This window comes from Dicentrarchus labrax, unplaced genomic scaffold, assembly GCF_905237075.1.
Source record: "Dicentrarchus labrax unplaced genomic scaffold, dlabrax2021, whole genome shotgun sequence".
Taxonomy (NCBI): Eukaryota; Metazoa; Chordata; class Actinopteri; family Moronidae; genus Dicentrarchus; species Dicentrarchus labrax.
In genome coordinates, this window is record NW_026136706.1 from 24144695 (window position 1) to 24158112 (window position 13418).

General features: G+C 38.4%; 1 protein-coding gene across 6 annotated transcripts; it reads right to left on the reverse strand.

The window, feature by feature from the left end:
* Positions 1-39: 39 nt before the first annotated feature.
* hao2 (hydroxyacid oxidase 2 (long chain)) lies at positions 40-12386 on the reverse strand. Of its 6 annotated transcripts, none has more exons than XM_051403641.1 (9): positions 12332-12386; positions 10259-10317; positions 6176-6328; positions 4274-4425; positions 3362-3645; positions 2488-2706; positions 1269-1427; positions 678-747; positions 40-533 (listed from the first exon to the last, which is right to left on the reverse strand). In XM_051403641.1, exons 2-9 carry the CDS (start codon positions 10273-10275, stop codon positions 478-480), a joined length of 1110 nt encoding a protein of 369 aa, XP_051259601.1. In that variant the 5' UTR covers positions 10276-10317; positions 12332-12386; the 3' UTR covers positions 40-477. The 6 variants fall into 6 exon arrangements, with proteins under 6 accessions (XP_051259601.1, XP_051259600.1, XP_051259603.1 ...); XM_051403640.1 differs by having other exon boundaries at positions 2488-2709; positions 12332-12384; XM_051403643.1 differs by lacking the exons at positions 10259-10317; positions 12332-12386 and adding an exon at positions 9378-9513 and having other exon boundaries at positions 2488-2709.
* Between the last annotated feature and the right edge of the window lie 1032 nt (positions 12387-13418).

The window sequence follows — 13418 nt, forward strand, 5'->3', positions numbered from 1 at the left end:
ATCAACATTGTGGTAATAACAGACTCAGAGCAACAGATCTTCATCACCTCAGCTGGCTTTTATTTAACCACAAGCACTGGCAGCATCTCAAACTGCAGTGTATTGTCATTGTCAGTTGCATTTGTTATAATAAAGTTAAATGAAATCCCCTCCAATACAACAGCAAAAACACTTTCATTACTCATTTGCTAAATCTGCCACCGACCTTCAGCTTTCCCAAGACACTGTCTCGAGACAGAGTGTCTCTCACACTCTTGCATGAATACATGTTGGATATCAGACATTAAGTCATTTTCCAAATTATGGAAGCTGTTTGCATGTTCCATGTTTCCTGACATGATAAAGTCATGAGTTCTGAGGTGAACGTCTTTCAGTTTGTAATGGGGGAGTCTCAGGCTCTTGTTCAACACTGTTGGTTGGTTCAGTCCTGTTCGGTGGGTGCCATTATTGTCCTCAGTGCTGTCCTCTGCTGGTCTATTAGAGTTTAGAGAACTGAATGAGGTTCCTGTTGATTTCTGCCACGTTCCTGCAACCTGGATCAGATAAATATATAAATTGTTGTTTCAGTAGAGACAGAATATTGCTGCTCTTCTACTTTTGGCAGAAAATATATTAAAAATATTAAGATTTAAAGTTTTCATTTTTTTGTTTTAGTGACTGAACCTCACATCTCTCACCTGATAAAGCCATAGACAGACGGAACTCATCATTTAGGATTTGCAGGACTTCCCTCACTCCTTCTTCACCCTGAAAGATCACACATGACACACAATTACAAAAAAGGGCAAAATATAATCCTATCTATAAAATTAACACCAGTATACATCAGACTTAGCTTTAAGACACTATTGTTTCTCCTGCTGAAAAAGCTTCATTTATTTACTTTTTTACTGCTTGACAGATAGAGACTGATTTATTCCTGTAAGCTATGATTTTAAATCCCACAGTCCCTTAATGGATTTTATTAAGTTCAGACAGCATAACAGCTCTACAAGTTGATAACTGTTTGAATAAAGAATAGTTACCATGTAAACCTTACACCAAGGGCCTAGCTCCAACAGTGTCAATACCCTTCAATAATAAACTTTAACTGTCAAGGACAGTGGCTTAGTATGTGGAGTCTGCACATGTGGGTTATAAGCTAAGTAATATTTAAATAAAAAAAAACCTTACATGTGGTTATAATCAATCTCAAAACACACAAACACAAGCATAAGCACAAGTACACACGCACACAATCACACAGTAACCAGCGTTGTTTTTTGTACCTTATATGCAAGGCCCCACACTGCTGGACGGCCAATGAAAACACACTTGGCTCCCAAGGCCAGCGACTTCAGTACATCACTTCCTGTCCTGATTCCTCCGTCTAAATAGACCTCGATCCTGCCCTGCACTGTGTCCACGATCTCTGACAGCGCGTCAATCTGTAAGCAACAGAGGTGAAGATATAAGGCCAATGCACTGTAGAGTAACAGTGCACATGCTGGTAAGTGTAGATGTGTTTCCGTCTAGGCTTTTCTCCCTTCTGGCGCTGATACAGGTCCCCCAGGGTAAAAAGCAACAGGTTTAAACTTTTGCTTTGGTGACTCACACTGAACCTAAGCTTGACTGCACTGCTAAGCAGCACTTTACCTTTGAAGAACAGACAGTTCCCATTGAAGAAACTATACATGACCTGGTTTGACCCCATATGTTACGACAGACTATAATCTGTATTTCACTCTTTTGAAAGAGGATTACCAAAGCAATAATGTGAAACTGCAGTATTTTTCAAAGATTGATGTTTTTGAGGAACACTGTGACTACCTCAAAACCAGATCAAAATCATAGTATGTACAGCTCAGCTCTATCACAGTCAGACACAACAGCAATATCGTTACTACTGGTAACACTAAAGAAAGTTTGATATTTTGGTAAACATGCTACATTCTTGCAGTGTGAGAAGATCAATACAACTACCGTGACAAAGCCAGCCTGGCTCTGTCCAAAGGTAACACAAACCAGCACCTCTCACTATGGTTTTACAGGGGGTTATGTGGCAAACTATTTCATTCACAGCAGTGACATCCTGGAGTCTCCCATGGTTGCCTAGCAACCTCAATGTGACAAGACTTCAGGAAAAGCATAAAAGCGCAACCTGTTGTTTGTTTTTACACTTGAAGATGAAGATATAAGATGTTAATGATATGTGTTCATTAGTGAGATTCAGCGGTGCTGGTACTGTCATTAGAGTGGTATCATTCTTCTCATCTAACTCTTGGAAAGAGCCTTTTTGATTTTACAACAATGAATCCTGCTACATTGTTACTACTAGTAAGTGAGAGCTCCTGCTACTGCTGTTCATGTTAACTTAATAAGCATATTGCTATTAACACTACTCAAGCCACACCACTACTGCTTTGGCTGCTCATTTCTGTTCTTCTAGCATACAATTGCATCCACTTCTATAAATGTGACATTAGAAACAACATGGTATGTAAGTACCGATGCTGGGCCTCCGTCCAGCTGTCTCCCCCCATGGTTTGATACAATAATTCCCTGGACGCCATGCTCCACGGCCAACTCTGCATCCTCCTTGGTCAGGATCCCCTTGATGATAATAGGCAGGCGAGTGATGGACTGCAGCCAGTACACGTCCTTCCAGCTGATGGAGGGGTCCAAGGTGTTGGCTGGGATCCCGTACTCCTCTGGGACTGCTGCCTCCTGCTTCAATTCAGTTCAATTTTATTTGTATAGCGCCAATTCATAACAAAAGTTATCTCAGGACACTTTTCAAAATAGAGCAGGTCTAGACCGTAGTCTTTGTAGTGTACAACTGTTGTAAGTGTCCAGTTGACATCCTCACATTCTCTGGACTGCTACTGTTGCTTTTAGTTTTACCGATAACGCCTTAAACTGACTTAACAAGCTATATGGTAATACTGTATGTGGTAAGCAATTAGTAGTTAAATTAGTACTGAGATGAGCAATAATTGTATCTGAAGTGAACAATGTAGAACTATAAATATATGGCAAGAAAATCTTTACAAAATTATGAGCCAGACATCTGGAAATGTACACGTGATGTAACAGTACAATCATAAAAAATGGCAACATGGGTAGGAATAATTTACCTAATAAAAGTAGGAAATATTACACCAGTGAAGTAGTGAAGATATATACTTTATTAATCACCTATTGTAGAAATTGTTCCTGAATCAGTCTTATGTAGCTTGTATTTTCTTTGTTTTGTCTCATCTGTTCTTATCTAAGTTTATCTTGTTCAGTCTTATCTTTGGCTTGTCTCATTTTATTTCTCCTGCTATTTCTTAACATTTTGAATAATGTTGAAAAAAACAACAAAAAAAAAAACGGTTACCTGGAAGACTCCATCAAAGTTCTTGACCTTGAGGTGTGGTGGCAGCTTGAACTGGTTGCGGATGTCGTTGCGGCGCTTACCGGTGTAGGGGACGTCGACAGTGAGGACCAGGGCCTTGTAGCCGAGCCCCTCTACACGGTGTACAATCTGTTCTGAAAGCTTCCGGTCCCGGTACACATACAGCTGGAACCAGCGGTAACCGTTTGGTGCTGCTGCCACAATCTCCTCCACTGAACAGGTGGAGTAAGTGCTGGTGATGTAGCATGTGTTGAGTGCCTCTGTGGCTGTGAGGCGGAGGTTGAGAAATGATTAATGCGCTTATTGAAGATTGAATTTACAAGTCTTCTGAGAAGTTCAGTGTCACAGTAAGCTGCCTCAGGCTTTCAGAAATGTAAGAACAGGAATTGTCTTCTTGTCACATGACTACCAGTGCCTTTACTAAACAACTATATATTTCATTTATCATTGAAACATAATTGGCTTTAAGTTTATTAGTTGAGGATTAAATTAGCTTCAAAATGATTGTCTGTGCAGATTAAAATACCATTGGAGTACCTTCAGCCCTCTTTTGCACGCCTATGCTCCCATCTAGTGTTGGCAATGTATACTAACATTGTTACTGGATAAAAACCTTCTGTCTCCATAACACAAACTTGTCAGGAACAACATCTATTTGTATTATGAAAACTCTCTTTCAGAAAGAGATTCATAAGACAGGCAAAAAGCTTTCTCAGCCAATGCAGGAGCTTACAGTATAACCCTTCAAATTAAGTTTAAAACATAAAATCTATTCTGTAACAAAGCCTTTGAATTAACAGAAAGACATTCTGATTTAAGTTTTTTTCCTATACTTCACTACAACCAGGAACAACACTCACTATTCCACATAATGTACACACAGACAGTCCTCACCCCGAGCTGTGGCCACCTCTCCTTCATGCCAGGCCAGGCAGTGAAAGGCTGTAGGTGCAATACCAACTGGAAAGCTGATTTCTGTCCCCTGCACCGTGGTCCGTGTGTCGCTCACTGACACATCCCGCAGGATACGAGGCCTCAGACGGATCCTACGGAAGTGTGAAGCACAGATGACCATGTTAGGACTAGCTAAAGCACTAATCAGCCACAGCCCCATACCATCAAACTGTGATGCACTGTATATTCTGACACCTGCATTAACTTTTTCAGCAGTTTGAGCTACGGAAGCTCGTCTGTTGGATCGGACCACACGGGCCAGCCTTCACTCCCCACGTGCATCAATGAGCCTCGGCCACCCATGACCCTGTCTCTGGTTAATCGCTTTTCCTTCCTTGGAGCACTTTTGATAGGTACTGACCACTGCAGACCGGGAACACCCCACAAGAGCTGCACTTTTGGAGATGCTCTGACCCAGTCGTCTAGCCATCACAATGTGGCCCTTGTCAAAGTTGCTGAAATCCTCACGCTGCCCATTTTTCCTGTTTCTAACACAGCAACTTTAACGGTAAAATGTTCACTTGCTGCCTAATATATCCCACCAACTGACAGATGCCATGATAACCAGATAATCAGTGATATTCACTTCACCTGTCAGTGCTCATAATGCTACAGCTGATCGGTGTAGGATTGGGTAAAATACATCTGTAATGATTTATGCACAATGAACAGACACTGATGTCTGTTTTTGCCTGGATTAAATACGTGAGAAAGCAAGGTACATTCTTCAAACATCCTACAAAACCAAAGCAGTCAGGCTCATTGATCTGAAACTTTGCCCATAATGGCCTGATACACCATATATTACAGATATTAGAGTAATAGCTGCAATGCCATGAATAATGTGAAAACAATTAAAAAAGGGCACATCTAATATATCTCATTATTTAGTCAACATATCAAATTTGATTGCATTTGAAATACCACCACCAAAAAATTTATCTAGCATGTCACTGTAAAATATATATGTAAGTGTTCTTTTCTGCTTCATGTTCCTCACTTGGAGATCTTGACATTACCATGGAACCGAACCAAAGCTTTAAAAAATCTTACTATCCAGTATTGTCGAATAAAGTCATTATTTTAAGAGGAATACTTCTTGAGTTGATATCATGCGGGGTTTTTTTTTGGACAGGTCATATTTCTTTGAATGAGAAGAGACAGAAGACTGGAATTCTGTTTTCCCAAAGCTATGACTATGACCATCTGTCCAAGACACAGCCCAGTCTCTATTCCTGCTGGGGAACATTTCTAACCTGACCCCAAGAGCACCAGCAAACAAATGCCTAGTAACAGGCTTGCTGTAGCAAAAACATATATGTACAGAACCATTACAGTGAGGAAAAGCAGCCTATGAGTCTTCATGGAGACATTAGGAAAGCTAAGAGGAATTTTCTGGTGAGATAAAAAAAGATCATGACCTGGATCTTTGTCCCTTTGGTAATGCAACTTTCAGAACAGTTCCTTATTCCCTGCAGGGGGTTGGAGGAACAGTGCAGCATCAGTACTGGGTAAAATGCAACTGCCTGTTAATGGTTATAAGGCATCGCAACCACACATACTATGCAATATATTCAGAAATCAGGTACAGCAGTCAAAGGTCCACAAAATATTTAATTTATCGCTTCTAACAGGCTGTGTCCACATGTGATCCTCAGTTCTATATTGCTACACGTTGTACAACAACAGCATGTGTGTAGTTGTAAATGTAATGAAACATACTGTTTAATCTCTGTGCTGTTTGTAGATAAAGGCTGTCATGTAAAACACTATTGATGCGCTTGTATTGTGTATCCGTGATGACCTTGAATGTCTGGGTGAACTTTATTTTCCCCACTGTACCTTTTGTAAGCCAGTAGATTGTCGTCCCTGGTGCAGCATTCGTCCGCTCCAGCTGCATAGTAATCCCAGGTGGCCTTTGAGAGATGCTCCTTAGCATACTCCTCAAAGTCTGTCAGGCATACCATAGCCATCTCTGCACAGCGACCTCCCTCTCTGCGGGGGACAGCGGTCATCAGTTTTCAATTTGACACTTGTTGATTTCAGCATGTACAATACAAGAATATTTTATATTTTAGTCATTTTACCACATGCGCTGACTGCATGAATAATAACTGACTGAAAATAAGGAGCTTCAGCATTCAGAATCTCTCTTAATGCTAAACACTGCTGACTTGGTTAAACCTAATTAGTTATTTATTTCCAATCTTTACCACAACCAGCCACTTCTCATATTTGTACCCATCCCATGTCATCTGGAATCTGGATTTGTTGCTTTGCATGTGAGACAAATAACTGCAGGCACCAACAGCAAACAGACACTTAAAGCTCAAAATGAAAAAATACTCTACATTGCAAGAGCTTACAGCTTCGAGACTTACCACAAATGATTGATCTTTCAAAAACAAAAGCCCTCACTCTCACATGACACAGCCTCCCTGAAGGACTGGAGTTGCAACATCACTGCTCAAGCTGAAACGGCCCACCTATCAGCGAATGAAGTGCAACTGCGCAGTCAACCGTCAAGCTCACAAACTTTGACATCTGAGCAAGTAAAAGGACTGTTTTACTTTTGCTGTTTGGTTTAAAACAGAGATGAATCCTTGTACCCACACTGTTGCTTTTGTGTCAGAGTCAAACTTTAACAGAGCCACTATAAAAGCCACTGACAGTGTACATGACCTGTGGGCGACCCTTGCTCTTATTGTGTTTACACAAGCTGGAAATGTGCTGATGGTGACTCCAACTATAGTGAGGACAAGAGGCGTCTGACACAGTGCTCTGTGGTCCAGATGGTACATAACAGTAGTACATATGGGTATACACGTTCACATGCTGTATGCACAGGCCTACATGCTAACACAGACAGTACATATTTACCTTGCAACTCCTCTTTTACTCATCTCACATTACTAAATAATCTGTTTTTATAAGCTGATAGAGAACTGAAAGAAATGGAGTAAAGTCCTCATTGATGAATAGATGAAAAGTTAATCATTAACCACACTCTGTCTTATGCAGATGGTGAAACTGCTGCTCACACACAACAGCTGGAGAACATTAGGTCACGACTACCTAGACGTGGAATAAGTATCCTTATTAAAGTAAACAGTGAAATGAAAAGATACTCCATTACAAATAATCTTATTTTATAAGTAGAAACTACATCTGTCAAATAAACGTTGGAGACAAAAGTACAAGTTTCTTTTGACATGCAATGAAATAAAGTAGAAGTATAAATAACACTGAAAAACAATTGTCATTAAAAGTTAATATTTTCAGGCCTATAAAAATTAAAAAGAAAAATAAATATAACAATAAGGGCTGCAACTAAATTTAATTGTCAATGATTAATTTATCAATCATGTTCTTGATTAATTGTTTGAGAGTGGTGAAAAATGTTGATCAGTGTTTCCCAAGGCCAAGTCTGGCTTTGTCCACAACCCAAAAATATTCAAATTTACTGTCATAGAGGACTGAAAATATGGACATTTGAGATCAGAGGATTTGGAAATTCTCTTAAAATTTAAATTTTCTGTCTCAAAATGATGAATGAATTACCAAAACAGTTTGTGATTAATTTAATAACTGACAACTGATCTTTAATCGACCTTTAATTGTTGCAGCTCTAAAACAATGCAAGTTTCCCTCAGCTTTTAAATGAAAAAAAATATAGAAGTTGAATTAATTAAACATGGAAAACATTAAAATTAATATATAATTTTACAGGCGTTTATCAGGGGTTGGAGGATTGGGTTTTATCTGACCTTTGAACCACAGACTGTAGGACATTTATGAATATGTAGCCTATTATGAGTTAAGGTAAAAGTTGTGTAACTACGACCATGGTCACAAGCAAAGGCTGACGTTTATTTGACGTAAAACTACCTTGTTAAACTCGGCGTTTATTAAACCAGTGTTTGAGACATTGAGGTTAACTTACAGGTTCAGCTGATTGATGCCATATCGTCGACGTCGCAGGTGGGGAACGCGACGCGTAAAACGTGAAAGACGACGTTTAGTTAGAAGTTGTCATAGTTATTTTAGTATCATAGCAACGAGGGGGGGCGCGTGACGCAGTTGGATTAAACCTGTCTGAGCTTTGGTACAGCTCGTGCCTTCAGGTGGGGTTGTATTTAGGGACAGGGTGTTTCTGTTCATGACACATTTTAAGTTACTTTAAGTTGACTTTTACATTGTTGTCTGACTTTTATGTTATGGACTGTTTTAGTCTACAAACATGATGTAGAAATGCAACTTCATATAGGCTAACATTAAGCCACCCATTCACAACGTCCTTTTTTTAATATCACTTTCCTAGCAAACATGGTCCAACGATTTCACCACTTGTTAAACATAACGTGTACCTAACTTTCTATATTATAAATACAACCTCACAAATTGAATTCAAAGGCAGCCTGCCTAATCCACACTATAAGTGAATACTACACAGTCTGTAGCCCACTATTCATTTCATGGTACTCTGTTTTGACAGATCTAACAAGACCTCAAGGATTTCAGTGTGCCAGCGATTTTGGAAAGCCACTGCCAACTAGTGCCAAATAATGAAGAGTGAGTAAACCACCCTCAAATACCTTATGTTCCTGACCACATCCTTATCACAAAATCAGTTTACATTTACATTTCCTCAGAGAAGATCATAGTAAGACTGCAGTGCATTGCCAGTGTCTTAGGTGGCACTGAAATCATTGGTCAAACATTAATCAACAACAATTTTATGAATTAATGAATCGTTTGATCGATATACCTGTTAATATTGCCAAACATTTTTTTACTTTAAAAATGTAATCTGATACAAATACTAATTACCTTTAAAAAATGTAGTCAGTAACCTAATCCAGGTATCACAATAATAAAGTCTCAATACCAAATATGCAAATAAAGTCACAAGAAAAGAAATATCTATAAGATAATGTGTGAGCTATTCTATAAAACAGTGTAACCTTAGAAAGGAAAATGGAGGCCAGGATTTTAAGCATCAAATTGTGTCCTCTGCTCAGTCTATTTTTAAAGAAAAACTTACTTTTCACTAAGCAAACTCCGGGAGTAATCTATCAAACGTTTTCACAGCTCGAAGGCAGAACTTGAAGTGCAGGGTACTGTGATGTTGTTCCCTTTTCTGCCCTTTTCTGCTTTAAAGACAAAACAATGGTGAAATTTCCACCCAGAGCATTGTTTTGACTAGAGGCCATGATAATAAATGATTAACTGTAAGATTAGCTATAGTTTCACTCGAGACCAGAGTGGTGGTGTTGTGTGCACTGTGCATGTAGATGGTAGTGTATCATTATTTATTTTTAAATGTATTTTAAAATTTTAATCCTGCAAATAATCCCAATTATTACTCTTTTTCTGTATCCTGACTATGTAACTTCGTTATATGTAAGCAGTTACCCCCCGAGCCTGTTGTAAATTGAATATTTTTGGGTTTTAGACCAAAAAAGTTTAAGAAATCTATAATCTATAATTTGAAGTATGAATAAAGTGTTGTGCTATTATATCATTCAGTTCAATTCACAAAAAACTAATACAAATAATGATTAAAACAATGTGGTGACTCAAGCATGTTAACCACTAAACTTTGAATTGATAATTTGTTCTTTTAATTGAACAAATTAATAATCAGAAAAGAATTGATAAGAAAATGTAAATTAAGTGATAAATGAAAAAACGGTACTACTCAATTCATGAAAACTACATCATTTTAAAATAAATTAAAACTCAATGTAATTATTAGTAAGAAGGTATATAGAAAATAAAGAATGGTATGGAACAACTGACAATATATCTTTTTGTAATTTATGATTGAACACAGACACACAGACGGTCCAGTGTTTTGAACAGGCAGCAAAGAGATGATGGTTTTATGTTGCGTTTTGCTTCTGTTCAGTTTAGTTTACTCACCGATTACAAAGGTTCATTCTCTCTCAGCGGAACTTCTTCTCTTCTGACAGATTCATAACCTGTGAACAGTCCACAGTGACATAATGCACAGGGGTTACCATTACGCTGCTGACAATACTGATACTACTACTGTAACCACTGCCACTGTCACTGCCATTCACAGTAAACTGATACTACAACTCTACAACTACCACAAATCCTATGCCACAAATAGTGATACCGATACTACTACAATTCCAATACTGCTATGTAGACACTAATACATGATACTACAACATTCAAGACCTATTTGCGTTATGCTACTACTTACATTAATACTGACATTTGTACTAAACTACTGCTTGTACCTTTCCTGCTACAATGAATATTACTACTAATACTATCAGTACTACTTTCAGCTTGTGAATATTAAAATCACCAATTCTGTTCTCATCATCATTATTTTTTAGATTTATTTATGGATTTTATACAAATGGAACAATATTAATAATATAAAAAATAACAACAAAGTAATTTGTAAATAGTAAGTACTGCCTCAGGCTTTCCATAATGCAGGCTAGAGGACTGAAGAGGACAGAGCTGTCAATGTGCCCATACTGTGGAACGACCTGAGAGAATGTCATACTTGCATCTTCTTTTAGGTCGTTCTTTAAAGCTCACTTTTAATCTGGAAAACATACGCATGCGTCTGAGGTTGTGTGTGTATCAGTATATTTTATACAGTAGGCTGTATGTGGGGATGTATGTGTACATATGTGCATTTGCTATTTTATATTCGCCTTTGTTCTTCCTATTTGGCCTAAGGTTTTTACTATTTTTTAAATGTATTTTACCATGCCTGCCCTCTGTAAAGCACTCTGTAATTGCTGATATTGCTTTCTACGACTTACTGAAACTAGTAGTATTACAGTTACAACAGCTACTGCTACCTACAGTAATACAGTGGAGAAAGACAGACATGGTCATAGTGTACTTTATTAATGATCCCTGTATTTAAATTATACCCGGACATTTGTGTTTGTCTCCTTACAGTGAACAAAGTGTCCTTTTTATTAGACATAGTAAATAGTGCATACAGATATCTTCAAGCTGTAAACCCTTTCTAGTATAAACACTACAGTATAAGCTTTCAACTGTGAACACTTGAGGGCAGTGCAATACTGAATGAAAGTGCATTCTTAAAGCTCCATTCAGCTTCTGTAAAGCAGGTAAACACAAGCGGACTTTCAGTGTGAGCACTGCACACTACACACTCAGTGTCCCTATAGAAAAACTATAAATGGCCTCTGATGTCACACTTGTTACTGTTGTAAACACAATGTCCCACTACGCACCTTATATACCTGTTTCCTAATTTGTGTGGGCTTTGTAAGGTTAAACTATGTGTTTGAGGCAATATTTAAAAGTTTGACTTTACATGTGAGCTCAAGTTATAATAGTAATAATTATAGAAAAGGAACTTAATCTATCTAGTATAATATATTCTGCTCAATAACATCTGTACTGTTTTATATATAATTTAGTGGAAAAGCTTTTTGTTTTCTGTCACTTTTAATTCATAAAATTCAGTAATCTTTATAAATGTTTATTATACCACCAGGCAGTAATGCTTTTTCTCACCAGAATAGAAGTGTTGTTATCTACTGTAGGTGTATTTTTTTCCACTGTGGCTGGATGTGTGTGATGAATGTGAGCCTCTGTCATGTGTAGGCTGTGAGAGGTGTTGCTCATTTAGACCCACTGAATGGCTGCTGAGAGCACATTGTCTAGGTGAATTTCTAGAATACCTGGTGTATGTTATTTAGTGTTCAGTGCTAAACAAGGTGAATATTTAACCAGCTTCTGTTATAGAGTATTTGCGTTTGTCCTGCTTAGGTTAGGAGTGCTGCTCCTCACCAGCAGATAAACACATGCTGACATCTTGTTTTTAATTCATCTGATGGAAAAACTCTTGGTGTCTATTGGGTAGTCGGAAAAAACAATTGAAAAAGTATCTCTGGCTCTTATCCCATAAAGTGCACACAGTGTAAATGAATACAGTTACTGATGAAATGGATAAAATCAGTGTCTTACCTTAATCTGAGCTATTGGGGTGGTCTACAGTACGTGTTGGTTCCACTCTCATTTGACAGGGTCGTGTCAGAGGGCAGTCCAGCCCCCCCAGTGCGACCTCCCACCCCACCCCTCTCCCCCCTCACAGTGTGATGCTCCGCCCACAGTGGCTTAACACTAGCTAAGCCTTTCGTCAGCACTCTGGGCCTCGGCCCGGCCTCTCTGTGTGCCAAAAAACACCAAAAGCTCGCCCAGATCAATTGTTTGTAGGAGCAACAAACACCTTCCATTCTCCTTCTATCCTTTGTTTCTTCTTTCCTTCCTAACTTTCATCCTTCCTCTCTTCCATCTTTTCTTCTCTCATTTGTTCCACCCCCCTTCATTTCCTCCCTTGCTTCATTTTTCCTTCCTTTTTGTCTTTATTCACAACATCGCGACATGATTTAGATTTTCTTTCTTTCCGGCCTTTACTCTTTCCTATTTAAATTCTTTCCTCCTTACTTCCTGTTACTCTGTCCTTACCTCTTTTAATCTCTCCCTTTTCCCCTTTCTCATTTCCTTCTCTTCCTGCAAACTTTTCGACCTTTCCTCCCTGTGTTTTTAATATTTTTGAATGTCTTTGCGTGTGTGTTGTCGGTGACTTTGTCTAAGAGAGTCTATCAGTGTCTGTCTGTGTTTTAGCGTGTGCATATCTTTGTGAAATTATTGTACCAAAGCTAAATGAATGACATATCCTAGTTCATAGTTAATCTGAATTGCACAAGCAAATCTAAAACAGCTAAACACTAATTTACAGTAGCCCGAAGAACTCAACGCACTGCAACTTAAGAAAAACCTCTCAAATAGACGAAGCACAAGTAAAACAAAATATCCTCACCAATTTGACAACACAAAAAACACAACCAAATACAGGAAATAAAAAATATAGACCAAATACAGACACACTGCAAGTAGCACAGATGACAGTGTAAAAAGTGAGGTACAGCCGCGTATATAACTGTTAACAGTCCTTTGTTTCCTTTGTCGTCAGTGCCACGCGCAGCGTTTCTCTAACAGGTTGTGTTTCCTTATTTTGCGGCATGTTTGTGTATTTGCAGATATTGTCTTT

Coding starts and splice junctions, on each gene's coding strand:
- hao2 (XM_051403640.1), bottom strand. Junction 4,426..6,175: donor AATCTACTGGCTTACAAAAG/GTACAGTGGGGA, acceptor ACACTTCCGTAG/GATCCGTCTGAGGCCTCGTA. Junction 534..677: donor TCTGTCTATGGCTTTATCAG/GTGAGAGATGTG, acceptor TATCTGATCCAG/GTTGCAGGAACGTGGCAGAA.